Source organism: Hyperolius riggenbachi, chromosome 10 (genome assembly GCF_040937935.1).
Source record: "Hyperolius riggenbachi isolate aHypRig1 chromosome 10, aHypRig1.pri, whole genome shotgun sequence".
NCBI classification, from domain to species: Eukaryota; Metazoa; Chordata; class Amphibia; order Anura; family Hyperoliidae; genus Hyperolius; species Hyperolius riggenbachi.
In genome coordinates this window covers 229,009,303-229,035,803 of record NC_090655.1, presented here as the reverse complement: position 1 = coordinate 229,035,803, position 26,501 = coordinate 229,009,303, and the positions used below count along the sequence as shown (strand labels likewise).

The 26,501-nt window shown below is 48.6% G+C and overlaps 7 protein-coding genes across 7 annotated transcripts; 4 read left to right on the top strand and 3 right to left on the bottom strand.

Moving 5' to 3' along the window:
* Positions 1-1,031: 1,031 nt before the first annotated feature.
* LOC137536380 (histone H3) lies at positions 1,032-1,468 on the top strand. Its single transcript, XM_068258565.1, has one exon. It carries the CDS (start codon positions 1,032-1,034, stop codon positions 1,440-1,442), a length of 411 nt encoding a protein of 136 aa, XP_068114666.1. The 3' UTR covers positions 1,443-1,468.
* A 424-nt stretch (positions 1,469-1,892) lies between these two features.
* Positions 1,893-2,673, bottom strand: LOC137536379 (histone H1.11R-like). The gene has a single exon (XM_068258564.1). The coding sequence runs from the start codon at positions 2,670-2,672 to the stop codon at positions 2,004-2,006; it is 669 nt and encodes a 222-aa protein (XP_068114665.1). The 5' UTR covers position 2,673; the 3' UTR covers positions 1,893-2,003.
* A 5,962-nt stretch (positions 2,674-8,635) lies between these two features.
* LOC137536378 (histone H4) lies at positions 8,636-8,971 on the top strand. Its single transcript, XM_068258563.1, has one exon. It carries the CDS (start codon positions 8,636-8,638, stop codon positions 8,945-8,947), a length of 312 nt encoding a protein of 103 aa, XP_068114664.1. The 3' UTR covers positions 8,948-8,971.
* A 1,546-nt stretch (positions 8,972-10,517) lies between these two features.
* On the bottom strand, positions 10,518-10,931 carry LOC137536377 (histone H2A type 2-B). The gene has a single exon (XM_068258562.1). The coding sequence runs from the start codon at positions 10,929-10,931 to the stop codon at positions 10,539-10,541; it is 393 nt and encodes a 130-aa protein (XP_068114663.1). The 3' UTR covers positions 10,518-10,538.
* A 390-nt stretch (positions 10,932-11,321) lies between these two features.
* LOC137536376 (histone H2B 1.1-like) lies at positions 11,322-11,736 on the top strand. The gene has a single exon (XM_068258561.1). The coding sequence runs from the start codon at positions 11,335-11,337 to the stop codon at positions 11,716-11,718; it is 384 nt and encodes a 127-aa protein (XP_068114662.1). The 5' UTR covers positions 11,322-11,334; the 3' UTR covers positions 11,719-11,736.
* A 7,757-nt stretch (positions 11,737-19,493) lies between these two features.
* On the top strand, positions 19,494-19,851 carry LOC137536375 (histone H4). Its single transcript, XM_068258560.1, has one exon. It carries the CDS (start codon positions 19,494-19,496, stop codon positions 19,803-19,805), a length of 312 nt encoding a protein of 103 aa, XP_068114661.1. The 3' UTR covers positions 19,806-19,851.
* Positions 19,852-24,994: 5,143 nt separating this feature from the next.
* LOC137536580 (histone H2A type 1-like) lies at positions 24,995-26,141 on the bottom strand. The gene is made up of 2 exons (XM_068258829.1): positions 26,101-26,141; positions 24,995-25,352 (listed from the first exon to the last, which is right to left on the bottom strand). Exons 1-2 carry the CDS (start codon positions 26,139-26,141, stop codon positions 24,995-24,997), a joined length of 399 nt encoding a protein of 132 aa, XP_068114930.1.
* Between the last annotated feature and the right edge of the window lie 360 nt (positions 26,142-26,501).

The following is a 26,501-nucleotide window of genomic DNA, read 5'->3' as shown; positions in this document are numbered from 1 at the left end:
GGCTCAATAGATTTCAGCTGCTGATTTTACAGGAACAGTAAAGTGAACAATAAATATCTTAAGGACACTGAGGGTGACTCCGCTACACTTGGATGTTGCGCAGAGTTTCTCACAATAAAGTGAACCATAACAAGTGACGTGTCAACCAAATCAAGTCGAAAAGAAATGTGAGAAGCCAAAAAAAAACTTTCAATATTATTCTAGTATTTATTACAATTTGCCACGCCGCCTTCCCCTCCCCCGATTTTTCTCTGAATCGATTCAAAATTCTTCAAACAAGGGGAAGGGTGATCTGTAAATAGGATAGGAATTAATGCGTGAGGAGTGATCTTCCTTGCCTATTCCTAATACAGGAAATACCATCAACAGCGCAGTATTACATTATCCATATTACAGACGATCCTGAGGCTTCTTTTCCACGAACTGTTGAGCTGTGTGCTCAGCAAGCAGTTGCCAGGCAGCAGTGAGCAGTTGTGAGAGTTGGAGAGGCATTTCACTGCCTAGAAACAGTTCGTGGAAAGGAGGCCTTACACTTATAAACCAGTTCTTTCTGGGAAATTGAAAGTTGAGTCCCATGGTAAAATCAAGGTGCAATGCATCTATATTGTTTACTTTTGGACAACTCTGGATCTGGGCATGCAGTAATATAAACATTTTTGGCTGTTTTGATTGTGCTTCTAAAGTAGTTTTAACTACGTAGTTTATACTATACGGTCGCATTTAACAAACAAAAATATGTGATTGAAAAGATCTAGCATTGTATGTTTTGTACATAAGACAACGTTGTATCTCGGAAAGTAGGCGACTGTCTGTACATGAAAAGACCGGTTACTTTTTACAGGATATTGGCGGGCCGGCTGATGATGAAACAAAGCCTTATTTTGGCGGTACATTTGAATGTGAGAGCGTGCAGAGGGCGGGGCGTGAGGTAGCCAATGATAAAGAGGCACGGGGTGTATATAAAGGCGCTTCCCGGCTACGGACCTCATTCATATTTCTTTACTGTAAGGAGAATCTCTGCTGCCTGAGCGATGGCCAGAACCAAGCAGACCGCCCGCAAGTCCACCGGAGGGAAAGCTCCCCGCAAGCAGCTGGCCACCAAAGCCGCCCGGAAGAGCGCCCCGGCCACCGGAGGAGTGAAGAAGCCTCACCGCTACCGGCCCGGTACAGTGGCTCTCCGAGAGATCCGCCGCTACCAGAAATCCACCGAGCTGCTGATCCGCAAGCTGCCCTTCCAGCGCCTGGTGCGGGAGATCGCCCAGGACTTCAAGACCGACCTGCGCTTCCAGAGCTCGGCCGTCATGGCTCTGCAGGAGGCCAGCGAGGCTTATCTGGTGGGGCTCTTCGAGGACACCAACCTGTGCGCCATCCACGCCAAGAGGGTCACCATCATGCCCAAAGACATCCAGCTGGCCCGCAGGATCCGCGGCGAGAGGGCATAAGCGCGTCACACATTCTCGCCCACAACACAAAGGCTCTTTTCAGAGCCACCTCCACATTCTCCATACAGAGCTGTTCTACATATGAATGCTGCAATCTTCCGATCATGCCTTATTTTCAGGGGATAATTCAGTAGCGGAGCTTAGGAGATGTATAGAAACTACAGTCTTCTCTCTCCATGATATGAACATATAGATTGTAACCAGGAAAGGCAATTGCTGCATTACGTCTTACCAAGTATGTATTGCACATAGAATGTAGCAAGTCAGATCTGTAGTCCAAGAAATTAATCTGCCATAAAAGATGAACTACAGCATAATATATATACTGTATAGGGGAATCCTGCAATATTTACTTCCTGCTTTCATGGAAGCAGACATTGGTTTAACATCCTGAGCTGACTGAATTACAGTTGCCAGTCCTGTGCAAGAGTTGCGGGACTAATTGTACGATTTACTGCTTCATTATCTATCCAGTGACACAAGCAAAGCATCGCAGCCCTTCAGGGAAAACGTGGGTGGCTCTGAAAAGAGCCTTTGGGTTAATAAGAGACAGGCTGCGGCTTATTTCTTCTTAGGAGCGGCCTTCTTGGGCTTTGCTGCCTTCTTTGCCGGGCTTTTGGCGGCCTTAGGCTTGGCTGCCTTCTTAGCGGGGCTCTTGGCGGCTTTCTTGGGTTTAGCGGCAGCTTTGGGCTTCTTGGCAGCAGCTGCCGCTGGTTTCTTGGCCGCCTTCTTAGCGGGGCTCTTCTTGGCGGCGCCGGGGGCTTTCTTAGGCTTCTTCGGGGACTTGGCGGCTTTGGGCTTCCTGGCAGTAACCGGCTTCTTAGGCTTGGCGGCAGCCGCTGGCGTCTTCTTGGCCTGTGCCGGCTTCTTGTGCTCTTTGCCGGCTGCCTCCTTCTTGCTGACCCTGAAGGATCCGGAGGCGCCGGTGCCTTTGACATGGACGAGGCTGCCCTTTGTCAGCAAGCCCTTGATGGCCAGCTTGAGGCGGCTGTTATTCTTCTCCACATCGTAGCCTCCGGCAGCCAGAGCCTTCTTCAGGGCGGCCAGGGAGACCCCGCTGCGCTCTTTGGAGGCGGACACGGCCTTGAGGATGAGCTCGGACACGGCGGGGCCGGAAGGCTTCTTGCTGGCTTTCTTGGCTCCTCCTCCGCCTGCCGCCTTCTTAGGCTGCTTCTTCTTGGCGGCGGGCTCCGCTGCGGGAGGGGCGGCTGCTGGGGCGGTCTCTGCCATCTTTCTAGTTATATTACAAAGTGTAACACTGCAAGTGACCGCCAGTGAGCGCTTATATACTCTCCCCGGCTGCGCTGCCATTGGGTGCTGATAGTAGCGCGTCCCGTCTACCTATTGGTGGGATCCGGACTCTGAGCTGCCCGCCTCTTCACACAGCTGTCACTCCTCGGCTCTCTGCTTGTGTTTCCTCGCCGGGAGAAAAGTGGGTTTATTCCCCCCGGAAAGTAGCGGTGCGCCCCCTGTGTGCGGCCGCCCGGCTGGCAGGGGTCTCCCCTCCTCCATTACAGTCACGGGGGGCTTCTGAGCGGCGACAGTGGCCGGGAAATCCCGCTCTAATGTGACCAGCTCCGCTTCCTGCTCCCCGGATCTCCGCTGTCTCCATCATTATCAGGGGGTAACATGTCTAATATACGGGGTCTCCCGTCACTGCCCTCGCAATATGAGCGAGATGATCCCCGCCACACAATATACGGGGTTGGGGGGCTACTGACCCCTGGAGGGGTATATTATCCTGGGAAATGTCCCGGATGCTAGCACAGGCTGAGCTTTCCTCTGCTGTCTGCCATTGTGATGAGCCTCTCACACAGGAGCTTTCCAACGTTTACTAACCTGTATTATGAGCGTTGGAAATTCCCATCAATATCACATTAGTGCCGTACAGAGAAAAAGATTCTCTTTTGTGTTTTTAAATGTGATTTCCATAGTTATAGTCATTTCCAACCAGGGGCGTAGCTAGAAATGACTAGGCCCCATAGCAAACATTTTTTATGGGGGTATATGTCCCTAGTATATGTAGGCAGGGGTATATGTGCCCAGTATATGTAGCCAGAGGTATATATGTCCCCAGTATATGTAGCCAGGGGTACATGTGCCCAGTATATGTAGCCAGTGGTATATGTGCCCAGTATATGTAGCCAGAGGTATATATGCCCAGTGCATACATTTGAAATCGGCGCCGGTAGACTTGGGCGCAGGATACAGCGGTATATAGCTGATCCTGCTTCTGCACAAGTCCGGGCCGATTTAATTACTATTCCCCCTCCAGGCCGACATGGATAGTGGGGGAATGAAATAATTCGGCTTCCAGCGATTGCTGGAGGCCGAATTATTATGTTTTTAACCTCCTGAGCGGTATGGACGAGCTCAGCTCGTCCATCACCGCCGGAGGCTGCCGCTCAGGCCCTGCTGGGCCGATTTTCTTCAAATAAAGTGCAGCACACGCAGCCGGCACTTTGCCAGCCGCGTGTGCTGCCTGATCGCCGCCGCTCTGCGGCGATCCGCCGCGAGCAGCGGCGAAAGAGGGTCCCCCCAGCCGCCTGAGCCCAGCGTAGCCGGAACAAAAAGTTCCGGCCAGCGCTAAGGGCTGGATCGGAGGCGGCTGACGTCAGGACGTCGGCTGACGTCCATGATGTCACTCCGCTCGTCGCTATGGCGACGATCTAAGCAAAACAAGGAAGGCCGCTCATTGCGGCCTTCCTTGTTTATTCTGGGCGCCGGAGGCGATCGGAAGAACGCCTCCGGAGCGCCCTCTAGTGGGCTTTCATGCAGCCAACTTTCAGTTGGCTGCATGAAATAGTTTTTTTTTTATTAAAAAAAAACCCTCCCACAGCCTCCCTGGCGATCTCAATAGAACGCCGGGGAGGTTAAGCAACTTCGGCTCTGTCTTCTGACGGAGCCGACGTTACTCACTGAGCGCTTCAATAGGAATGATTCTGAAAAGCACTGCTCCGATGCCCAGTATATGTAGCCAGGGGTATATGTGCCCAGTATATGTAGTCAGGGGTATATGTACCCAGTATATGTAGTCAGGGGTATATGTCCCCAGTATATGTAGCCAGAGGTATATGTCCCCAGTATATGTAGGCAGGAGTATATCTTCCCAGTATATGTAGCCAGATGTATCTATGTCCCCAGTATATGTAGGCAGGGGTATATGTTCTCAGTATATGTAACCAGAGGTATATGTCCCCAGTATATATAGCCAGGGGTATATGTGCCATTGTGCCCAGTATATGTAGCTAGAGGTATATATGCCCAGTATATGTAGCCAGGGGTATATGTGCCCAGTATATGTAGCCAGGGGTACATGTGCCCAGTATATGTAGCCCAAGGTATATATGTCCCCAGTATATGTAGCCAGAGGTATATGTCCCCAGTATATGTAGGCAGGGGTATATGTGCCCAGTATATGTAGCCAGAGGTATATATGTCCCCAGTATATGTAGCCAGGGGGTATGTGTCCCCAGTATATGTAGCCAGAGGTATATGTGCCCAGTATATATAGCCAGAGATATATATGCCCAGTATATGTAGCCAGAGGTATATATGCCCAGTATATGTAGCCAGAGGTATATGTGCCCAGTATATGTAGGCAGGGGTATATATGCCCAGTATATGTAGCCAGAGATTTGTCCCCAGTATATGTAGGCAGGAGTATATGTGCCCAGTATATGTAGCCAGAGATATATATGCCCAGTATATGTAGCCAGGGGTATATGTGCCCAGTATATGTAGTAAGGGGTATATATGCCCAGTATATGTAGTCAGGGGTATATGTGCCCAGTATATGTAGTCAGAGGTATATATGTCCCCAGTATATGTAGCCAGGGGGTATGTGTCCCCAGTATATGTAGCCAGAGGTATATGTGCCCAGTATATGTAGTCAGGGGTATATGTGCCCAGTATATGTAGTCAGGGGTATATGTGCCCAGTATATGTAGCCCAAGGTACATATGTCCCCAGTATATGTAGCCAGAGGTATATATGTCCCCAGTATATGTAGGCAGGGGTATATGTGCCCAGTATATGTAGCCAGAGGTATATATGTGCCCAGTATATTTTGCCAGGGGTATATGTGCCCAGTATATGTAGCCAGTGGTATATGTGCCCAGTATATGTAGCCAGAGGTATATATGCCCAGTATATGTAGCCAGAGGTATATGTCCCCATTTAATTTTTTGCATTTAATTTTTTGGCCAGCACTATGACGCTGTGCTGCTACTACTACCACCAGTATGTTGCCATGGTCCTTCTGTGCTGCTGAATTGACCACCCGCATTGTCCTCCTCCTCCTGACTCACTCGCTTCCACCAATGTACTCTGTCTGCGTTCACACTGCCCGGGTCACCGGGTGCATTTAATTTTTTGGCCAGCACTATGACGCTGTGCTACTACTACTACCACCAGTATGTTGCCATGGTCCTTCTGTTCTGTGCTGCTGAACTGACCGCTCGCATTGTCCTCCTCCTCCTGACACACACTCGCTTCCACCAATGTACTCTGTGTCTGCGTTCACACTGCCCGGGTCACCGGGTGCATTTAATTTTTTGGCCAGCACTATGACGCTGTGCTGCTACTACTACTACCAGTATGTTGCCGTGGTCCTTCTGTGCTGCTGAACTGACCGCCCGCATAGTCCTTCTCCTGACTCAGTCGCTACCACCACTGCACTCTGCGTTCACACTGCCCGTGTCCACTGACAACTCTGCTGCGATGTCATTGCTAATTGCTGCAAAAAAAACAAAAAAAAAATTACAAAAACCTCTCTGGGGCCTTTTTGGCGTCAGCCACTCATCCTCCTCCAGCGGTACCTTCGCCGCCAAGTGCCATTGGAACTCGCCTTCACCTCTTTGACTGCTTAACGCGTATATCCCTTTTTAAAACCACTTATTACCAATTAATAGCCCCATTTAAAGTGTTGATTTCACTTTAAAATCCATTTTCTCTAGAAACAAAAAATTTGGGGGAATTTTTTATGTTGAAGTTATGTTGCCCCTTATCACCTCGATAATCCATGCAATTTGGGGGATTGTAGCATGTATGGGGGCTTTGTTATTAACGTTAAAAGAAAATCCGCCTCCGGGCGGAAATCCACGCGTGATTACACCATTCACGGCAGAAAATCTGCGTGGTTGCGTGGACGCGGACGAAAATCCACATGCGGCGGGGCCGAATGCGGATTTTTTTTTGCAACCACGCGGATAGCCGAATTCGTGGATGAGGCACATCCGAGCATCCCTGGTGGGTAGTGTGCACCCTGCTCTGCCTCTTTTCAATCTCCCTGATCTGAGGTCTGTAAGTAGCACCCAGCAAAGCCCCCAGCTCTGCAAAGCAAAGCCCCCAGTATAGCAAAGACCCCAACACCCAGAAAATCGCCTAAAGCCCCCATCCCAGTATCCAGCAAAGTGCCCAGACCCCTCCTGCCCAGCATCCAGCTAAGCCCCCAGCTCTTCCCAACAAAGTACCCAGTTTTTTTTGTTTTTTGTCTGTTTGTTTCACGGGGAAGGGCAATTTTATTGTTTGCCAATACCCACATATGCCTCTGGAAAAAGCGCTTATTTCCCACAATGGCTATCATTCATAAAGCATTTCCGCATGCGGAAATGCTTAAAACAGCTGACTTTACCGCACTCGTAGCAAAATCTGCATTCATAAAGGCTACTTCCGCATGAAAACCTGACATTACCGAGCACAGCGAAAAATCACCGCCTTGTGTGGTGATTATTGTAAAAAATGTAGCAAAATGTGAATTCATAAAGATAACCTCAAGCGGTGTGAGGTCAGGAAGTACCGCTACCTCTGATGTGGCGATAACAATGTTAAGTGAATGGAGACACAGACCTCCCAGGCAGCTGCAGTAGAGCGGAACACGGAGAAATGTATCAACTCCGCAGCTTCCTGTGCTTCCGCAAGCCTACCGCTAGCCTAGTTCGGGGAATCTCCGCACTGCTACTGCTACCCAAACTGGATACATTTTTATGAATGCACAGCCAGAAGTCTAAAACACAGACAGCAGTGTTTTCCCGCACAGATTCTCTTTACCGACAACAGGTTTAAGAATGATAGCCAATGTCATAAGGTTCACAGACAGCAAACTGTCAGGACCAAGGTCATGGCATCACGCTGTGGGAGGGGTTTCTCCACAATATCAGCCATACAAACCCCCTTTTCCCAATGATCTATTCAAAAAAAGGTAAAGCTTTCTTGTGTGAAAGGGGGTATCAGCAACTTACCGCTGGAATTCAGTTCAAACCTTTGTTAAAGTTTCGCTTTAAATGCTTTCTGAAAACATTTACCTGCCTGTATGCATTTTATGCTCCCGTGACATACCGACATTGTAATGCACATTATGTGTTTACAGTAGAGCATAAGCCATTGGGCTTAATTCACAAAAGAATGCTAACTGTTAGCACGTCCATTTTCACGTGAATTTTCGTGTTTGCGCGATCGCAAATTTTCGTGCGCAATTAAACGGTTTCACGCGCAAAAGCAAATTTTTGCGCAAAATTCGCACGAAAGTTTGCGATCGCGCAAACACGAAAATTCACGTCAAAACGACCTCTTTTGTGAATCAAGCCCAATAAATTATTTCACCCTGATAACATTTTGCCAATCAATGGTGTCATCCTGATTCAAAACTTCTTGAATGTATATTTACATAACACATATGTATTACGTGCCAGAGGGAAAATGCACACAAATCCATACGCAAATACATTAATAAATGTGAACAAAGCCTTTAATTTACGTACGCAGATTTGGCTTTCTCTTTCAAATATTGTAGTGTTAGTAATAGTACTGATTTAGATAGCACTTCTGATACTGACCACAAGATGGTGCTGCGTGTAACAGGAGTCATATTGGAAACTGCAGATCCTATATTCTTCTTCACAACGAGATGAATGATCTGACCTCACAGTCACAAATATATAACAAGTGGAACGCACAAATAATAAGAGGATGATCTATTCAGCAGGGTGGCGGCAGGAAGAATAAGGGAGAGACATTACCGGGAGTGGAAACCGTGGTCGCCATAAAAAAAAAAAAAAAAAAAAAACACCTCTCTCTGCTCCGCCCACTCGTGTGCAGTCCCCCCTCAGGTCCACTCAGACTGTATAAGAGGAGAGGAGGCGGCAGTACTGATCAGTTCATCTCTACAGCGGAGAAGAAGTGATATAGTAATCATGTCTGGTCGTGGAAAGGGCGGGAAGGGACTCGGGAAAGGAGGCGCCAAGCGGCACAGGAAGGTGCTCCGGGATAACATCCAGGGCATCACTAAGCCCGCCATCCGCCGCCTGGCCCGCAGAGGGGGTGTCAAGCGCATCTCCGGCCTCATCTATGAGGAGACCCGCGGAGTGCTGAAGGTTTTCCTGGAGAACGTCATCCGGGACGCCGTCACCTACACCGAGCACGCCAAGAGGAAGACTGTCACCGCCATGGATGTGGTGTACGCCCTCAAGCGCCAGGGACGCACCCTCTACGGCTTCGGGGGCTAATCCCGCTGCTTCACTGATTCCAACTACAACACAAAGGTCCTTCTCAGGGCCACCCACTCTATCCATAGAAGTGCTGTCATATCCTGGAAGCTTGCTGAGCAGTCAGCGTTGCTAGAAAAGCTGGTAATGTTGCATCTATCGCTGCTTCCAATGGAAGTAGCGGAGGGCTGAGCAAGTGGTTTCCCGTAATTATTTACACTGAGCAGCCCGTTCATTTTACTGATCACCCGCTGCTTCTGCTGGTAACGTTGCGCTGTGTCTGGGGAGTGGTGACGTAACACGGGCAGGTCATTGCAGTGGAGGAAACACGTTGATAACGGCCGCTGGGAAGCTGTATGGGGCGTACAGCTTCCAGAGAGGAGCTCAGCGTTCATTTCAAACACAAAAGTATCCTGTCCTACATTTTCATCAACATCCCCAATCTTTCAGCGGCCGCTATCAACGTGTTTCCTCCACTGCAATGATCTGCCCGTTTGACGTCACCACTATAGGGTAGGTCTGCTGACGAAATAGCCTACCCGTCGAATTTATCTACATGCATAACTGGAGCACCGACTCTGACATCCGAGATGGGGCCGGAGATGGTGGGATAACGGGTTGGGAAGCGATAAATTGACGGCGGAGACTGTTTCTCGGAGGGGTTTATAGGAGCGTGGTGCAATAGTGACCGATTAATTCCGGGTATAGTTATTCAGTGGGGTTTGCTAAAATGGCGGGAAAGACCGTTATATACGCGCGAAACATTTGAAAATGAGCTAAACGGATTTTCTTTTGTCCATAAAAGTGCCCAAAACGTAATGAAGATTCCCTCACATCTGAGTCCCCCCAAATGACAAAAGTGCTGAATGTGCGCATCTTGCTGCATACAAACAATTTGCTGCTGCGGAGAGCTTTACAAAAGGGGCAATATGACCGGATGTTAAGTCATTTCATTCCGGTCAATCGAGTGAAGTGGGACAGATTCGAATACCGGGCTACGCAAATCACTGCCTCTATTGTAGATACAAATCCAGAAAGGTAAAGAAAAAAGGTCACTATTACATCGGCACATATCCCTCCAGCTAGGGGGTGTGAGTGGCTCTAAGCGAAAGCTGCTCGTGAAAGCTGGGAAATAAGCAATGCTTTCAAAAATAAATGTCATGTATCTACATCACTGAATATGCTGCATTCTGTGGAATACATTGAAAAGTTGCATCTAACCAATCATCCCCATAAACGATTCCCGTAGGGTATGAATGTAAGATTTATAGAAGCTGCTGCAGATCGTGAGATTCATTCTGGGAATCGCTAAAATGGCGGGAAGGCCGTTAAATAAGCGCAAAATTGTACAATACAAACATTTCATAAAACCGCCTAAAAGAATTATACTTTGGATTCCCTCACCCGTTCTAAAAGTGACGCTACACACATTACTGGAGTAAGTTACCGCTCCAGAAGAAAACAAAACAGATTTCGCTTTCCTAGTAAGGGAGGGGGGAGAAGGTATGAAAACCCCAGGAGTGTATTTCGTGCATATCAGCTCTGTATAGACAGTGTGGGTGGCTCTGAAAAGAGCCTTTGGGTTCTGTGGAATATCTTTCGCTGCAGGAAGTTACTTGCTCTTGGCGGCCTTGTGGCTCTCGGTCTTCTTGGGCAGCAGCACGGCCTGGATGTTGGGCAGGACGCCCCCCTGGGCGATGGTCACCCCACCCAGCAGCTTGTTGAGCTCCTCGTCGTTGCGCACGGCCAGCTGCAGGTGGCGGGGGATGATGCGGGTCTTCTTGTTGTCCCGGGCGGCGTTGCCAGCCAGCTCCAGGATCTCAGCAGTCAGATACTCCAGCACTGCGGCCAGATAGACCGGAGCTCCGGCCCCCACCCGCTCCGCATAGTTGCCCTTCCTCAGCAGACGGTGAACACGGCCGACTGGGAACTGCAGCCCGGCCCGGGAGGAGCGAGTCTTGGCCTTGGCACGAGCCTTGCCGCCTTGTTTGCCTCTTCCGGACATGATGACTTCAGAAATTCAGATAACTCTCCAAACTCGAGAATAACCAAACCCGCCCCTCCTCCTGCCCTATATACTCTGCTGTCCGGCCCACGCTGTCACCTGATTGGCTGCTGTCCGATTCAGCCAATGGAATGCAGGTCCAGCATTTCACCAATCAGCAAACTCTGGGCGTTCCTCTGCGCTGAAGCCGCCAATGGGATTATGGTCGAGTTCTCAGTAATGTGTTTTGCACACGGCGCGTCTCCAGCCAGTGAGAGGGAAGGAAATCATCAGCTAGTGACGCTGCCCAATAGTGTAGAGAGAAGCACTGCAGCCTGATTAGCATAGGCCGCCTATATAAGGAGGGGAGGCGGCACTGCTCCTCATCGTGTCTCCGCACTCTGCAGAGTTACTGAGAATCAGCATGGCTCCTGAACCAACCAAGTCCGCCCCGGCGCCCAAGAAGGGCTCTAAGAAAGCGGTGAGCAAGACCCAGAAGAAGGACGGCAAGAAGCGCAGGAAGACCAGGAAGGAGAGCTACGCCATCTACGTGTACAAGGTGCTGAAGCAGGTGCACCCCGACACCGGCATCTCCTCCAAGGCCATGAGCATCATGAACTCCTTCGTCAATGACATCTTCGAGCGCATCGCCGGGGAAGCTTCCCGCCTGGCTCATTACAACAAGCGCTCCACCATCACCTCCCGGGAGATCCAGACCGCCGTCCGCCTGCTGCTGCCGGGAGAGCTGGCCAAGCACGCCGTGTCCGAGGGCACCAAGGCCGTCACCAAGTACACCAGCGCCAAGTAATCTCCCCGATACTGATCATAACCCAAAGGCTCTTCTAAGAGCCACCCATACATTCATTACAGAGTTGTTTTAAGCCATCCATCCCATGTGTGTAATATCAGCGCTACGGATTATTTAGGTGGTTTTAAATCCATAATATCAGTTCGGCGTTATTACTGATCCCCGTTTAACTATAAATTAGGGTGATCCTGATATTTGACACTTCCGTGCAGCAGAATAAAGCATTACCGTGCGCTCCTACACGCGTCTGTTACATGTAAGGAATCAGTGAGTTAATGTCTTATGGGTGCAATAATATGAACACAGTATATAATGTAAATGACTGATGTCGGTGGGAGTTGAAGTTTGCAGTGATTGATAAGATTTCAGCTGCTTTTACAGAAACGTGAACAATAATCTTCTTTACACTTGGAAGTGGCACAGAGCGTTTCCCAGAATAAAGTGAACCATAAATTGTAATAAAGTACACCGGCGCCAAGCAACCTCCCCGATTCCAATCATAACCCAAAGGCTCAGCCGCCCACCAATTCATTGCGGAGCTGTTCTATGCAATCACTTATGAGTGTTCTATGATTTAGTGTAATCCTGGTCTGACTCGTCTTGATTTGTGCGGCTGCGATAAACCGCCAGGTTACAGAATTATCGGGTACGCTCACCTCTACTGGTATATATGAAAGGGATCAGTTACAGTTACAGTCTCAAGAGGCATTGATATGGGCACAGGAGGACGCAAGTCGGGGGAGAAGGTGGCAGATGAAGTTTGGAGTGGTTGTCTGGCTCAATAGATTTCAGCTGCTGATTTTACAGGAACAGTAAAGAGAACAATAAATATCTTAAGGACACTGAGGGTGACTCCGCTACACTTGGATGTTGCGCAGAGTTTCTCACAATAAAGTGAACCATAACAAGTGACGTGTCAACCAAATCAAGTCGAAAAGAAATGTGAGAAGCCAAAAAAAATCTTTCAATATTATTCTAGTATTTATTACAATTTGCCACGCCGCCTTCCCCTCCTCCGATTTTTCCCTGAATCGATTCAAAATTCTTCAAACAAGGTGCAGGGTGATCTGTAAATAGGATAGGAATTAATGCGTGAGGAGTGATCTTCCTTGCCTATTCCTAATACAGGAAATAATGCCATCAACAGCACAGTATTACATTATCCATAGTACAGGCGATCCTGAGGCTTCTTTTCCACGAACTGTTGAGCTGTGTGCTCAGCAAGCAGTTGCCAGGCAGCAGTGAGCAGTTGTGAGAGTTTGAGAGGCATTTCACTGCCTAGAAACAGTTCGTGGAAAGGAGGCCTTACACTTAGTGTTGGGCGAACAGTGTTCGCCACTGTTCGGGTTCTGCAGAACATCACCCTGTTCGGGTGATGTTCGAGTTCGGCCGAACACCTAGTGGTGTTCGGCCAATCTGTTCGGGTTCGCCCGAACTGCTGAATGGCCGCAGGGCCCCTGTTCGGCCGAATACGGTCCCCCTATGGGGTCGCAGGCATAAGGGGGGAGCATGTCGGAAATTCCCCCACCCCCTCCGCTAGCGCTCCCCCATACAAAAGTTTGACGAAAGTAAAATAGTACCGGTGGTGGTGGCTGGCTGCTACAGTGGCTGGCTGGCACTATGAAGTGACTGAGGAGGAGGAGGAGGAGTAGGACGCGTTGAGGGAGGCCGGGCAGCGGGCGGTTCAGCGGTAGTACCCTTGTAGTACTTCCGCCCCTTCTCTGACCTCATGTCCTCTGCGTGATGACGCATACGAGGGTACGCGTGACGTGTACCCTCGTATGCAGAGGACGTGAGGTCAGAGAAAGGACGGAAGTACCACAAGGGTACTACCGCTGAACTGCCCGCTGCCCGGCCTCCCTCAACGCGTCCTACTCCGACTCCTCCTCCTCAGTCACTTCATAGTGCCAGCCAGCCACTGCAGCAGCCAGCCACCACCACCACCGGTACTATTTTACTTTCGTCAAACTTTTGTATGGGGAAGCGGGCAGAGGGGGGAGCGCTAGCGGAGGGGGTGGGGGGAATTTCCGACCCCCCTCCCCGCGATCGGGGCATGCTCCCCCCTTATGCCTGCGACCCCATAGGGCCCCCAAAAGCGGGATGTTCGGGGAGTTCGGGGTTCGGCTCGAACATGCCGAACATCGCGGCCATGTTCGGCGAACGTTCCCGAACCCGAACATCCGGGTGTTCGCCCAACACTACTTACACTTATAAACCAGTTCTTTCTGGGAAATTTAAAGTTGAGTCCCATGTTAAAATCAAGGTGCAATTCTATATTGTTTACTTTTGGACAACTCTGGATCTGGGCATGCAGTAATATAAACATTTTTTGCTGTTTTGATTGTGCTTCTAAAGTAGTTTTAACTACGTAGTTTATACTATACGGTCGCATTTAACAAACAAAAATATATGACGCTGTGCTGCTACTACTACCACCAGTATGTTGCCATGGTCCTTCTGTGCTGCTAAATTGACCGCCCGCATTGTCCTCCTCCTCCTGACTCACTCGCTTCCACCAATGTACTATGTCTGCGTTCACACTGCCCGGGTCACCGGGTGCATTTAATTTTTTGGCCAGCACTATGACGCGGTGCTACTACTACTACTACCACCAGTATGTTGCCATGGTCCTTCTGTTCTGTGCTGCTGAATTGACCGCCCGCATTGTCCTCCTCCTCCTGACTCACTCGCTTCCACCAATGTACTCTGTCTGCGTTCACACTGCCCGGGTCACCGGGTGCATTTAATTTTTTGGCCAGCACTATGACGCTGTGCTACTACTACTACCACCAGTATGTTGCCATGGTCCTTCTGTTCTGTGCTGCTGAACTGACCGCCCACATTGTCCTCCTCCTCCTGACTCACTCGCTTCCACCAATGTACTCTGTCTGCGTTCACACTGCCCGGGTCACCGGGTGCATTTAATTTTTTGGCCAGCACATGTGCCCAGTATATGTAGTCAGGGGTATATGTGCCCAGTATATGTAGCCCGAGGTATATATGTCCCCAGTATATGTAGCCAGAGGTATATGTCCCCAGTATATGTAGGCAGGGGTATATGTGCCCAGTATATGTAGCCAGAGGTATATATGCCCAGTATATATAGCCAGAGGTATATATGCCCAGTATATGTAGCCAGAGGAATATATTCCCAGTATATGTAGCCAGAGGGATATGTCCCCAGTATATGTAGGCAGGGGTATATGTTCCCAGTATATGTAGCCAGAGGTATCTATGTCCCCAGTATATGTAGGCAGGGGTATATGTAGCCAGAGGTATATGTTCCCAGTATATGTAGCCAGGGGTATATGTGCCCAGTATATGTAGTCAGGGGTATATATGCCCAGTATATGTAGCCAGAGATATGTCCCCAGTATATGTATGCAGGGGTATATGTCCCCATTATATGTAGCCAGAGACATGTCCCCAGTATATGTAGGCAGGGGTATATGTGCCCAGTATATGTAGTCAGGGGGTATATATGTCCCCAGTATATGTAGGCAGGGGGTATGTGTCCCCAGTATATGTAGCCAGGGGTATATGTGCCCAGTATATATAGCCAGAGGTATATATGCCCAGTATATGTAGCCAGAGGTATATATGCCCAGTATATGTAGCCAGAGGTATATGTGCCCAGTATATGTAGGCAGGGGTATATATGCCCAGTATATGTAGCCAGAGATTTGTCCCCAGTATATGTAGGCAGGAGTATATGTGCCCAGTATATGTAGCCAGAGATATATATGCCCAGTATATGTAGCCAGGGATATATGTGCCCAGTATATGTAGTAAGGGGTATATATGCCCAGTATATGTAGCCAGAGACATGTCCCCAGTATATGTAGGCAGGGGTATATGTGCCCAGTATATGTAGTCAGAGGTATATATGTCCCCAGTATATGTAGCCAGGGGGTATGTGTCCCCAGTATATGTAGCCAGAGGTATATGTGCCCAGTATATGTAGTCAGGGGTATATGTGCCCAGTATATGTAGTCAGGGGTATATGTGCCCAGTATATGTAGCCCGAGGTACATATGTCCCCAGTATATGTAGCCAGAGGTATATATGTCCCCAGTATATGTAGCCAGAGGTATATGTCCCCAGTATATGTAGGCAGGGGTATATGTGCCCAGTATATGTAGCCAGAGGTATATATGTCCCCAGTATATTTTGCCAGGGGTATATGTGCCCAGTATATGTAGCCAGTGGTATATGTGCCCAGTATATGTAGCCAGAGGTATATATGCCCAGTATATGTAGCCAGAGGTATATGTCCCCATTTAATTTTTTGCATTTAATTTTTTGGCCAGCACTATGACACTGTGCTGCTACTACTACCACCAGTATGTTGCCATGGTCCTTCTGTGCTGCTGAATTGACCGCCCGCATTGGCCTCCTCCTCCTGACTCACTCGCTTCCACCAATGTACTCTGTCTGCGTTCACACTGCCCGGGTCACCAGGTGCATTTAATTTTTTGGCCAGCACTATGACGCTGTGCTACTACTACTACCACCAGTATGTAGCCATGGTCCTTCTGTTCTGTGCTGCTGAACTGACCGACCGCCCACATTGTCCTCCTCCTCCTGACACACACTCACTTCCACCAATGTACTCTGTCTGCGTTCACACTGCCCGGGTCACCGGGTGCATTTAATTTTTTGGCCAGCACTATGACGCTGTGCTGCTACTACTACTACCAGTATGTTGCCGTGGTCCTTCTGTGCTGCTGAACTGACCGCCCGCATAGTCCTTCTCCTGACTCAGTCGCTACCACCACTGCACTCTGCGTTCACACTGCCCGTGTCCACTGACAACTCTGCTGCGATGTCATTGCTAATTGCTGCAAAAAAAAAATAAAAATTACAAAAACCTCTCTGGGGCCTTTTTGGCATCAGCCACTCATCCTCCTCCAGCGGTAGCTTCGCCGCCAAGTGCCATTGGAACTCGCCTTCACCTCTTTGATTGCTTAACGCGTATATCCCTTTTTAAAACCACGTATTACAAATTAATAGCCCCATTTACAGTGGTGATTTGTCTTTAAAAGCCATTAAAAAAAATAAATAAATAAAACATTTTTGGAATTTTTTATGTTGAAGTTATGTTGCCCCTTATCACCTCGATAATCCATGCAATTTGGGGGATTGTAGCATGTATGGGGGCTTTGTTATTAACGTTAAAAGAAAATCCGCCTACGGGCGGGAATCCACGCGTGATTACACCATTCACGGCAGAAAATCCGCGTGGTTTCGTGGACGCGGACGAAAATCCGCATGCGGCGGGGCCGAATGCGGATTTTCTTTGCAACCACGCGGATTGCCGAATTCGTGGATGAGGTACATCCGAGCATCCCTGGTGGGTAGTGTGCACCCTGCTCTGCCTCTTTTCAATCTCCCTGATCTGAGGTCTGTAAGTAGCACCCAGCAAAGCCCCCAGCTCTGCAAAGCAAAGCCCCCAGTATAGCAAAGACCCCAACACCCAGAAAATCGCCTAAAGCCCCCATCCCAGTATCCAGCAAAGTGCCCAGGCCCCTCCTGCCCAGCATCCAGCTAAGCCCCCAGCTCTTCCCAACAAAGTACCCAGTTTTTTTTTGTTTTTTGTCTGTTTGTTTCACGGGGAAGGGCAATTTTATTGTTTGCCAATACCCACATATGCCTCTGGAAAAAGCGCTTATTTCCCACAATGGCTATCATTCATAAAGCATTTCCGCATGCGGAAATGCTTAAAACAGCTGACTTTACCGCACTCGTAGCAAAATCTGCATTCATAAAGGCTACTTCCGCATGAAAACCTGACATTACCGAGCACAGCGATAAATCACCGGCCTTGTGTGGTGATTATTGTAAAAAATGTAGCAAAATGTAAATTCATAAAGATCACCGCAAGCGGTGTGAGGTCAGGAAGTACCGCTCCCTCTGATGTGGTGATAACAATGTTAAGTGAATGGAGACACAGACCTCCCAGGCAGCTGCAGTAGAGCGGAACACGGAGAAATGTATCAACTCCGCAGCTTCCTGTGCTTCCGCAAGCCTACCGCTAGCCTAGTTCGGGGAATCTCCGCACTGCTACTGCTACCCCAACTGGATACATTTTTATGAATGCGCAGCCAGAAGTCTGAGGGCTCGTTTCCACTATCGCGAATCTGCATGCGTCCAACGCATGCAGATCCGCACATGTAATACAAGTGGATGGGCCTGTTTCCACTGTAGCGTTGTTGAGGTGCGTTTTTTACAGCGTGAAAAAAACGCACAAAAGAGCCAACGATTTCGCCTGCGTCGGGAATCCGTGCGAATCGCCGCTAATGTATTTAATAGTAAAAACGCATGCGTTTGTTACATGCGTTTTTACCCGCGATTTCGCGTGCGATTTCGCACCTTTTTCAATTTTATTTAGCCCTGGCAGTGTCATGGTTAATTTCGCATGGCACCCTGCCATGCGAAATCGCATGCGAAATCGCGGGTAAAAACGCATGTGGAAACGCATCCGCATGCGTTTTTACAAGCGTCGGAATGCGGCCGAAATCGCGTCGCAACAGTGGAAACAAGCCCTAAAACACAGACAGCGGTGTTTTCCCGCACAGATTCTCTTTACCGACAACAGGTTTAAGAATGATAGCCAATGTCATAAGGTTCACAGACAGCAAACTGTCAGGACCAAGGTCATGGCATCACGCTTTGGGAGGGGTTTCTCCACAATATCAGCCATACAAACCCCCTTTTCCCAATGATCTATTCAAAAAAAGGTAAAGCTTTCTTGTGTGAAAGGGGGAATCAGCAACTTACCGCTGGAATTCAGTTCAAACCTTTGTTAAAGTTTCGCTTTAAATGCTTTCTGAAAACATTTACCTGCCTGTATGTATTTTATGCTCCCGTGACATACCGACATTGTAATGCACATTATGTGTTTACAGTAGAGCATAAGCCATTGGGCTTAATTCACAAAAGAATGCTAACTGTTAGCACGTCCATTTTCACGTGAATTTTCGTGTTTGCGCGATCGCGAATTTTCGTGCGCAATTAAACGGTTTCACACGCAAAAGCAAATTGTCGCGCAAAATTCTTATCATTTTCACCGCGAAAATTCAAGTTTGCGCACCAAAGTTTGCGATCGCGCAAACACGAAAATTCACGTCAAAACGGCCGTGCTAACAGTTAGCACTCTTGTGAATCAAGCCCAATAAATTATTTCACCCTGATAACATTTCGCCAATCAATGGTGTCATCCTGATTCAATACTTCTTGAATGTATATTTACATAACACATATGTATTACGTGCCAGAGGGAAAATGCACACAAATCCATATGCAAATACATTAATAAATGTGAACAAAGCCTTTAATTTATGTACGCAGATTTGGCTTTCTCTTTCAAATATTGTAGTGTTAGTAATAGTACTGATTTAGATAGCACTTCTGATACTGACCACAAGATGGTGCTGCGTGTAACAGGAGTCATATTGGAAACTGCAGATCCTATATTCTTCTTCACAACGAGATGAATGATCTGACCTCACAGTCACAAATATATAACAAGTGGGAACGCACAAATAATAAGCGGATGATCTATTCAGCAGGGTGGCGGCAGGAAGAATAAGACAGAGACATTGCCGGGAGTGGAAACCGTGGTCGCCATAAAAAAAAAAAAAAAAAACACCTCTCTCTGCTCCGCCCACTCCTGTGCAGTCCCCCCTCAGGTCCGCTCAGACTGTATAAGAGGAGAGGAGGCGGCAGTACTAATCAGTTCATCTCTACAGCGGAGAAGAAGGGGTATAGGAATCATGTCTGGCCGAGGAAAGGGCGGGAAGGGACTCGGGAAAGGAGGCGCCAAGCGGCACAGGAAGGTGCTCCGGGATAACATCCAGGGCATCACTAAGCCCGCCATCCGCCGCCTGGCCCGCAGAGGGGGTGTCAAGCGCATCTCCGGCCTCATCTATGAGGAGACCCGCGGAGTGCTGAAGGTTTTCCTGGAGAACGTCATCCGGGACGCCGTCACCTACACCGAGCACGCCAAGAGGAAGACTGTCACCGCCATGGATGTGGTGTACGCCCTCAAGCGCCAGGGACGCACCCTCTACGGCTTCGGAGGTTAATCCGGCTATTACACTGATTCCATTTATAACACAAAGGTCCTTCTCAGGGCCACCCACTCTATCCATAGAAGTGCTGTCATATCCTGGAAGCTTGCTGAGCAGTCAGCGTTGCTAGAAAACCTGGTAATGTTGCGTCTATCGCTGCTTCCAATGGAGGTAGCGGAGGGCTGAGCAGTGAGCAAGTGGTTTCCCGTAAATATTTACACTGAGCAGCCCGTTCATTTTACTGATCACCCGCTGCTTCTGCTGGTAACGTTGCGCTGTGTCTGGGGATTGGTGACGTAACACGGGCAGGTCATTGCAGTGGAGGAAACACGTTGATAACGGCCGCTGGGAAGCTGTATGGGGCGTATCAGCTTCCAGAGAGGAGCTCAGCGTTCCTTTCAAACACAAAAGTATCCTGTCCTACATTTTCATTAGCATCCCCAATCTTTCAGCGGCCGCTATCAACGTGTTTCCTCCACTGCAATGATCTGCCCGTTTGACGTCACCACTATAGGGCAGGTCTGCTGACGAAATAGCCTACCCGTCGAATTTATCTACATGCATAACTGGAGCACCGACTCTGACATCCGAGATGGGGCCGGAGATGGTGGGATAACGGGTTGGGTTGGGAAGCGATAAATTGACGGCGGCGGAGACTGTTTCTCGGAGCGTGGTGCAATAGTGACCGATTAATTCCGGGTATAGTTATTCAGTGGGGTTTGCTAAAATGGCGGGAAAGACCGTTATATACGCGCAAAACATTTGAAAATGAGCTAAACTGATTTTCTTTTGTTCATAAAAGTGCCCAAAATGTAATGAAGATTCCCTCACATCTGAGTCCCCCCAAATGACAAGTGCTGAATGTGCGCATCTTGCTGCATACAAAAAATTTGCTGCTGCGGAGAGCTATACAAATGGGGGCAATATGACCGGATGTTAAGTCATTTCATTCCGGTCAATCGAGTGAAGTGGGACAAATTCCCCTTGTACGGTTTCCTCATAGACGCAGAATACCGGGCTACGCAAATCACTGCCTCTATTGTAGATAAAAATCCAGAAAGGTAAAGAAAAAAGGTCACTACTACATCGGCACATATCCCTCCAGATGGGGGTGTGAGCAGTGCTGGGCCGAAATTACGCATTAGCGTAATTACGCATCGTAATTCACTACAAATGCACCGTAAGCGTTACGTGTAAGGTTATGGTCTTACGCGTAATAGACCGTAGGGTTACGTTTTACGCGTAACAAATTACGCGTAAGACAGTAAACTCCCATTGAAATTACACAGTCTGCCGTAATCGCGTAATATTACGCTCCTGTATAATATAAAAAAGCCGCCGACTTTAAGGGTTAATAGCAAAGCCCCCTTAAGTGCTAAGAGCTTCAAATTTGGAGAATATATTAAGGAGATCAGAAGGAATAAGAGGAAAAAAATTTTTTTCAAAAAGACCTTATAGTTTTTGAGAAAATCGATGTTAAAGTTTCAAAGGAAAAATATATACATTTAAAAACCCGCCGACTTTAACGGTTAATAGCAAAGCCTGCTTAAAATTTAGGAACACCAAATTCACAGGGTATATTAAGGGGATCAGTGGGAATAAGAGGAAAAAAATTTTTTTCAAAAAGACCTTATAGTTTTTGAGAAAATCGATTTTTAAGTTTCAAGGGCGAAAATGTCTTTTAAATGCGGAAAATGTCAGTTTTTTTTGCACAGGTAACAATAGTGTTTTATTTTCATAGATTCCCCCAAGTGGGAAGAGTTTTACTTACTTCGTTCTGAGTGTGGGAAATATAAAAAAAAAAACGACGTGGGGTCCCCCCTCCCAGACCTCTTTAACCCCTTGTCCCCCATGCAGACTGGGATAGCCAGAATGCGGAGCACCGGCCGCGTGGGGCTCCGCACCCTGACTATACCAGCCCGCATGGTCCATGGATTGGGGGGTCTCGGAAGGGGAGGGGCAGCCAAGCTTTCCCCTCCCCCTCCGAGCCCTTGTCCAATCCAAGGACAAGGGGCTCTTCTCCACCTCCGATGGGCGGTGGAGGTGGAGGCCGCAATTTCCTGGGGAGGGGTTCATGGTGGCATCTGGGAGTCCCCTTTAAAAAGGGGTCCCCCAGATGCCCACCCCCCTCCCAGGAGAAATGAGTATAGAGGTACTTGTAGTACCCCTTACCCATTTCCTTTAAAAGTTAAAAGTAAATAAACACACAAACACATAGAAAAAGTATTTTAATTGAACAAAAAACATAACCACGAAAAAATTCTCCAAATTTGAGGCTCTTAGCACTTAAGGGGGCTTTGTTATTAACCCTGAAAGTCGGCGGCTACCGAATATTGATCCATGCGTCAACTTTTCCGCTTGGCAGCATGACCTTACGCATTAATTGCTAGTAGGATTTTTACGCGTAAACCTATAACGTAATAACCTGAATTACATATATATGTAATTGCGTAAGTGCTATGCGTAATTATAGACATGTACCGAAATTGACTGTCTATGCTGCAAGCGTTATTTAGTAATGCGTAATAGAGTAAAATTTACGCGTAATGATCCGTAAGCGTAGCTTTCTCCATTACGACCAGCACTGGGTGTGAGTGGCTCTAAGCGAAAGCTGCTCGTGAAAGCTGGGAAATAAGTAGGGATGGGACGAATCCACAATTTCTTCGAATCCGAATACGAATCCGAATCTAAAAAGGTTCTCGAATATCTCGAACCTTTCGAATCCCGAATCTAACGAATCCTGCGTTCCGTGGAATTGTTGCCCACAGTATAGGTAGGCAGGCTAGGTGCTCACACTATAGGTAGCTAGGTAAAGGTGCCTTCAGTATAGCTAGCTAGGCATAGGTGCCTTCAGTATAGCTAGCTAGGTATAGGTGCCTTCAGTATAGCTAGCTAGGCATAGGTGCCTTCAGTATAGCTAGCTAGGTATAGGTGCCTTCAGTATAGCTAGCTAGGCATAGGTGCCTTCAGTATAGCTAGCTAGGTAGGGGCCTTCAGTATAGCTAGCTAGGTAGGGGTCTTCAGTATAGCTAGGTATAGGGGCATTCAGTATAGCTAGGTATAGGGGCATTCAGTATAGCGGCATTCAGTATAGCTAGTTAGGTATAGGGGCCCTCAGTATAGCTAGTTAGGTATAGGGGCATTCAGTATAGCTAGGTATAAGGGCATTCAGTATAGCTAGTTAGGTATAGGGGCCCTCAGTATAGCTAGTTAGGTATAGGGGCATTCAGTATAGCTAGTTAGGTATAGGGGCATTCAGTATAGCTAGTTAGGTATAGGGGCCCTTAGTATAGCTAGTTAGGTAAAAGGGCATTCAGTATAGCTAGGTATAAGGGGATTCAGTATAGCTAGTTTGGTATAGGGGACCTCAGTATAGCTAGCTAGGTATAGGGGCCTTCAGTATAGCTAGGTATAGGGGCATTCAGTATAGCTAGTTAGGTATAGGGACCCTCAATATAGCTAGTTAGGTATAGGGGCATTCAGTGTAGCTAGATAGGTATAGGGACCCTCAGTATAGCTAGTTAGGTATAGGGACCCTCAGTATAGCTAGTTAGGTATAGGGGCATTTAGTGTAGCTAGTTAGGTATAGGGACCCTCAGTACAGCTAGGTATAGGGGCATTCAGTATAGCTAGTTAGGTATAGGGACCCTCAGTATAGCTAGTTAGGTATAGGGGCATTCAGTACAGCTAGTTAGGTATAGGGGCATTCAGTATAGCTAGTTAGGTATAGGGGCCCTCAGTATAGCTAGTTAGGTATAGGGGCATGCAGTATAGCTAGTTAGGTAAAGGGGCCCTCAGTATAGCTAGTTAGGTATAGGGGCATGCAGTATAGCTAGTTAGGTATAGGGGCATTCAGTATAGCTAGTTAGGTATAGGGGCCCTCAGTATAGCTAGTTAGGTATAGGGACCCTCAGTATAGCTAGTTAGGTATAGGGGCATTCAGTATAGCTAGTTAGGTATAGGGGCCCTCAGTATAGCTACTTAGGTATAGGGACCCTCAGTATAGCTAGTTAGGTATAGGGACCCTCAGTATAGCTAGTTAGGTATAGGGACCATCAGTGTAGCTAGTTAGGTATAGGGACCCTCAGTGTAGCTAGCTAGGGTACCCCTCCCTCTGTGCGCCTCCTCTGCTCACCCCCTACAAAGAAAAAAAAAGCATCGGCTCACCTAACAAGGGGATCCAGCGCCGAATCCCGCTGCATCCCCCGCTCGTCCTCTTCCGATCCCCCGCTCGCCCTATTCTGACCCCCCCGCGCCTCCTCCGCTCGCCCCTTGCATAGATGTGACCATTGGCTCACCTAACACCAGCCCTGGATTCCCTACCTGCCGCCAGCGCAGCGCCGCAGACCTCTTGTTTCCTCATCTGTTCCCTCTAGTAACCCGCCCGGCGCTTCAGTGATGACGCGATGCAAAAGCGGATCACTAGGGGGAACAGAGGAGGAAGCAAGAGGTCTGCGGCTCTGCGCTGGCGGCAGGTAGGGAATCCAGGGCAGGTGTTAGGTGAGCCAATGGTCACAGCTATACAAGCGGCGAGCGGAGGAGGTGCGGGGGGGGGGGGTCGGAATAGGACGAGCGGGGGACCGGCGGTGGTGCGGGGATGCAGCGGGATTCGGCGGATTCGTTTAGGGGGAAATTGCGTCGGGATTCGAATCCACGAATCTCGAATATTTCTCAATATTCGAGGGATTCGTGGATTCGCCGGATTCGCCGTCCCACCCCTAGAAATAAGCAATGCTTTCAAAGATAAATGTCATGTATTTACATCACTGAATATGCTGCATTCTGTCGAATACATTGAAAAGTTGCATCTAACCGATCATCCCTATAAACGATTCCCGTAGGGTATGAATGTAAGATTTATAGAAGCTGCTGCAGATCGTGAGATTCATTCTGAGAATCGCTAAAATGGCGGGAAGGCCGTTAAATAAGCGCAAAATTGTACAATACAAACATTTCATAAAACCGCCTAAAAGAATTATACTTTGGATTCCCTCACCCGTTCTAAAAGTGACGCTACACACATTACTGGAGTAAGTTACCGCTCCAGAAGAAAACAAAACCGATTTCGCTTTCCTAGTAAGGGAGGGGGGAGAAGGTATGAAAACCCCAGGAATGTATTTCGTGCATATCAGCTCTGTATAGACAGTGTGGGTGGCTCTGAAAAGAGCCTTTGGGTTCTGTGGAATATCTTTCGCTGCAGGGAGTTACTTGCTCTTGGCGGCCTTGTGGCTCTCGGTCTTCTTGGGCAGCAGCACGGCCTGGATGTTGGGCAGGACGCCCCCCTGGGCGATGGTCACCCCACCCAGCAGCTTGTTGAGCTCCTCGTCGTTACGCACGGCCAGCTGCAGGTGGCGGGGGATAATGCGGGTCTTCTTGTTGTCCCTGGCGGCGTTGCCAGCCAGCTCCAGGATCTCAGCAGTCAGATACTCCAGCACTGCGGCCAGATAGACCGGAGCTCCGGCCCCCACCCGCTCCGCATAGTTGCCCTTCTTCAGCAGCCGGTGAACACGGCCGACTGGGAACTGCAGCCCGGCCTGGGAGGAGCGAGTCTTGGCCTTGGCACTAGTGTTGTCCGGATCATGAACGATTCGGATCTTTGATCCGAATCTATTTAGTGAGTCGAATCATCCGAATCATCAAAATGAGTGATTCGGATCACAGCGGGAAGCGGGGTCCTGGAAGCAGAGCTAAGATGGATCGCTCTGTTGGAGGGGACTCGATAAGCCAGCCTTGCAGGGACAGGTAGAGGGGACATGGGTGCCACTGCCAGATATGTGTAGAGCACACATACTGGCTGCAATGTGCTGCTCATTACAGGCTGTCTGTTCCTAGTCGTGCACAGTGAACACATTGGAAACTTTTGGCTCAGCTCAGCATAGCTCTGTAACTTTGCAGGCACTGTGATTGCTGTGCAATAATCCTCCTGCACTTATCTTCTGGGAATGTTTTGAGGAATGCTTTCTTTCACTGTGCAACGTTTTCATTCAAAGTGTACAGATGAACATACATGTATGTGAAATATATGTAATGTAAAGCATATGATTGCAGCATGTGGGTATTGTGTGCAAACAAACATTTATGCTCTCTGCTCGTCCCTTTCCCTTCTCTGTCCACTCCCTGCCCTCTGTCCATCTTCTCCCCTTCTCTGTGTGTCCACCCCCCTCCCCTTCTCCTGCCCTGCTAGTCATTTTACCCCCAAATGCTTCCCCTTGTAAAATGATCCGAGATTCGGATCAAAGATCCGGATCTTTTCAATGATCCGATTCGAATCATCCGGATCATTGAAAAGATCCGAACTTCCCATCTCTACTTGGCACGAGCCTTGCCGCCTTGTTTGCCTCTTCCGGACATGATGACTTCAGGAACTCAGATAACTCTCCAACTCTAGTGTTGTCCGGATCATGAACGATTCGGATCTTTGATCCGAATCTATTTTGTGAGTCGAATCATCCGAATCATTAAAATGAGTGATTCGGATCGAAAAAGGGGCGTCGGATCGAAAAAGGGGCGGGGCACGGAGCGACACGCCCCCTCTCAGCGGGCAGCGGGGTCCTGGAAGCAGAGCTGAGATGGATCGCTCTGTTGGATGGGATGCAGCCTTGCAGGGACAGCAGGTAGATAAGAGAGAGGGGACATGGGTGCCACTGCCAGATATGTGTAGAGCACACATACTGGCTATAACGTGCTGCGCATTACAGGCTGGCTGTTCCG

Bases quoted from the DNA above. Each gene is read 5' to 3' on its own strand.
- LOC137536580 (XM_068258829.1), bottom strand. From the start codon at position 26,141: ATGTCCGGAAGAGGCAAACAAGGCGGCAAGGCTCGTGCCAA. The intron at 25,353-26,100 runs GTAGAGATGGGA...GGACAACACTAG, and splicing joins GGCGGCAAGGCTCGTGCCAA to TGCCAAGGCCAAGACTCGCT.
- LOC137536377 (XM_068258562.1), bottom strand. From the start codon at position 10,931: ATGTCCGGAAGAGGCAAACAAGGCGGCAAGGCTCGTGCCAAGGCCAAG.
- LOC137536378 (XM_068258563.1), top strand. From the start codon at position 8,636: ATGTCTGGTCGTGGAAAGGGCGGGAAGGGACTCGGGAAAGGAGGCGCC.
- LOC137536379 (XM_068258564.1), bottom strand. From the start codon at position 2,672: ATGGCAGAGACCGCCCCAGCAGCCGCCCCTCCCGCAGCGGAGCCCGCC.
- LOC137536380 (XM_068258565.1), top strand. From the start codon at position 1,032: ATGGCCAGAACCAAGCAGACCGCCCGCAAGTCCACCGGAGGGAAAGCT.
- LOC137536376 (XM_068258561.1), top strand. From the start codon at position 11,335: ATGGCTCCTGAACCAACCAAGTCCGCCCCGGCGCCCAAGAAGGGCTCT.
- LOC137536375 (XM_068258560.1), top strand. From the start codon at position 19,494: ATGTCTGGCCGAGGAAAGGGCGGGAAGGGACTCGGGAAAGGAGGCGCC.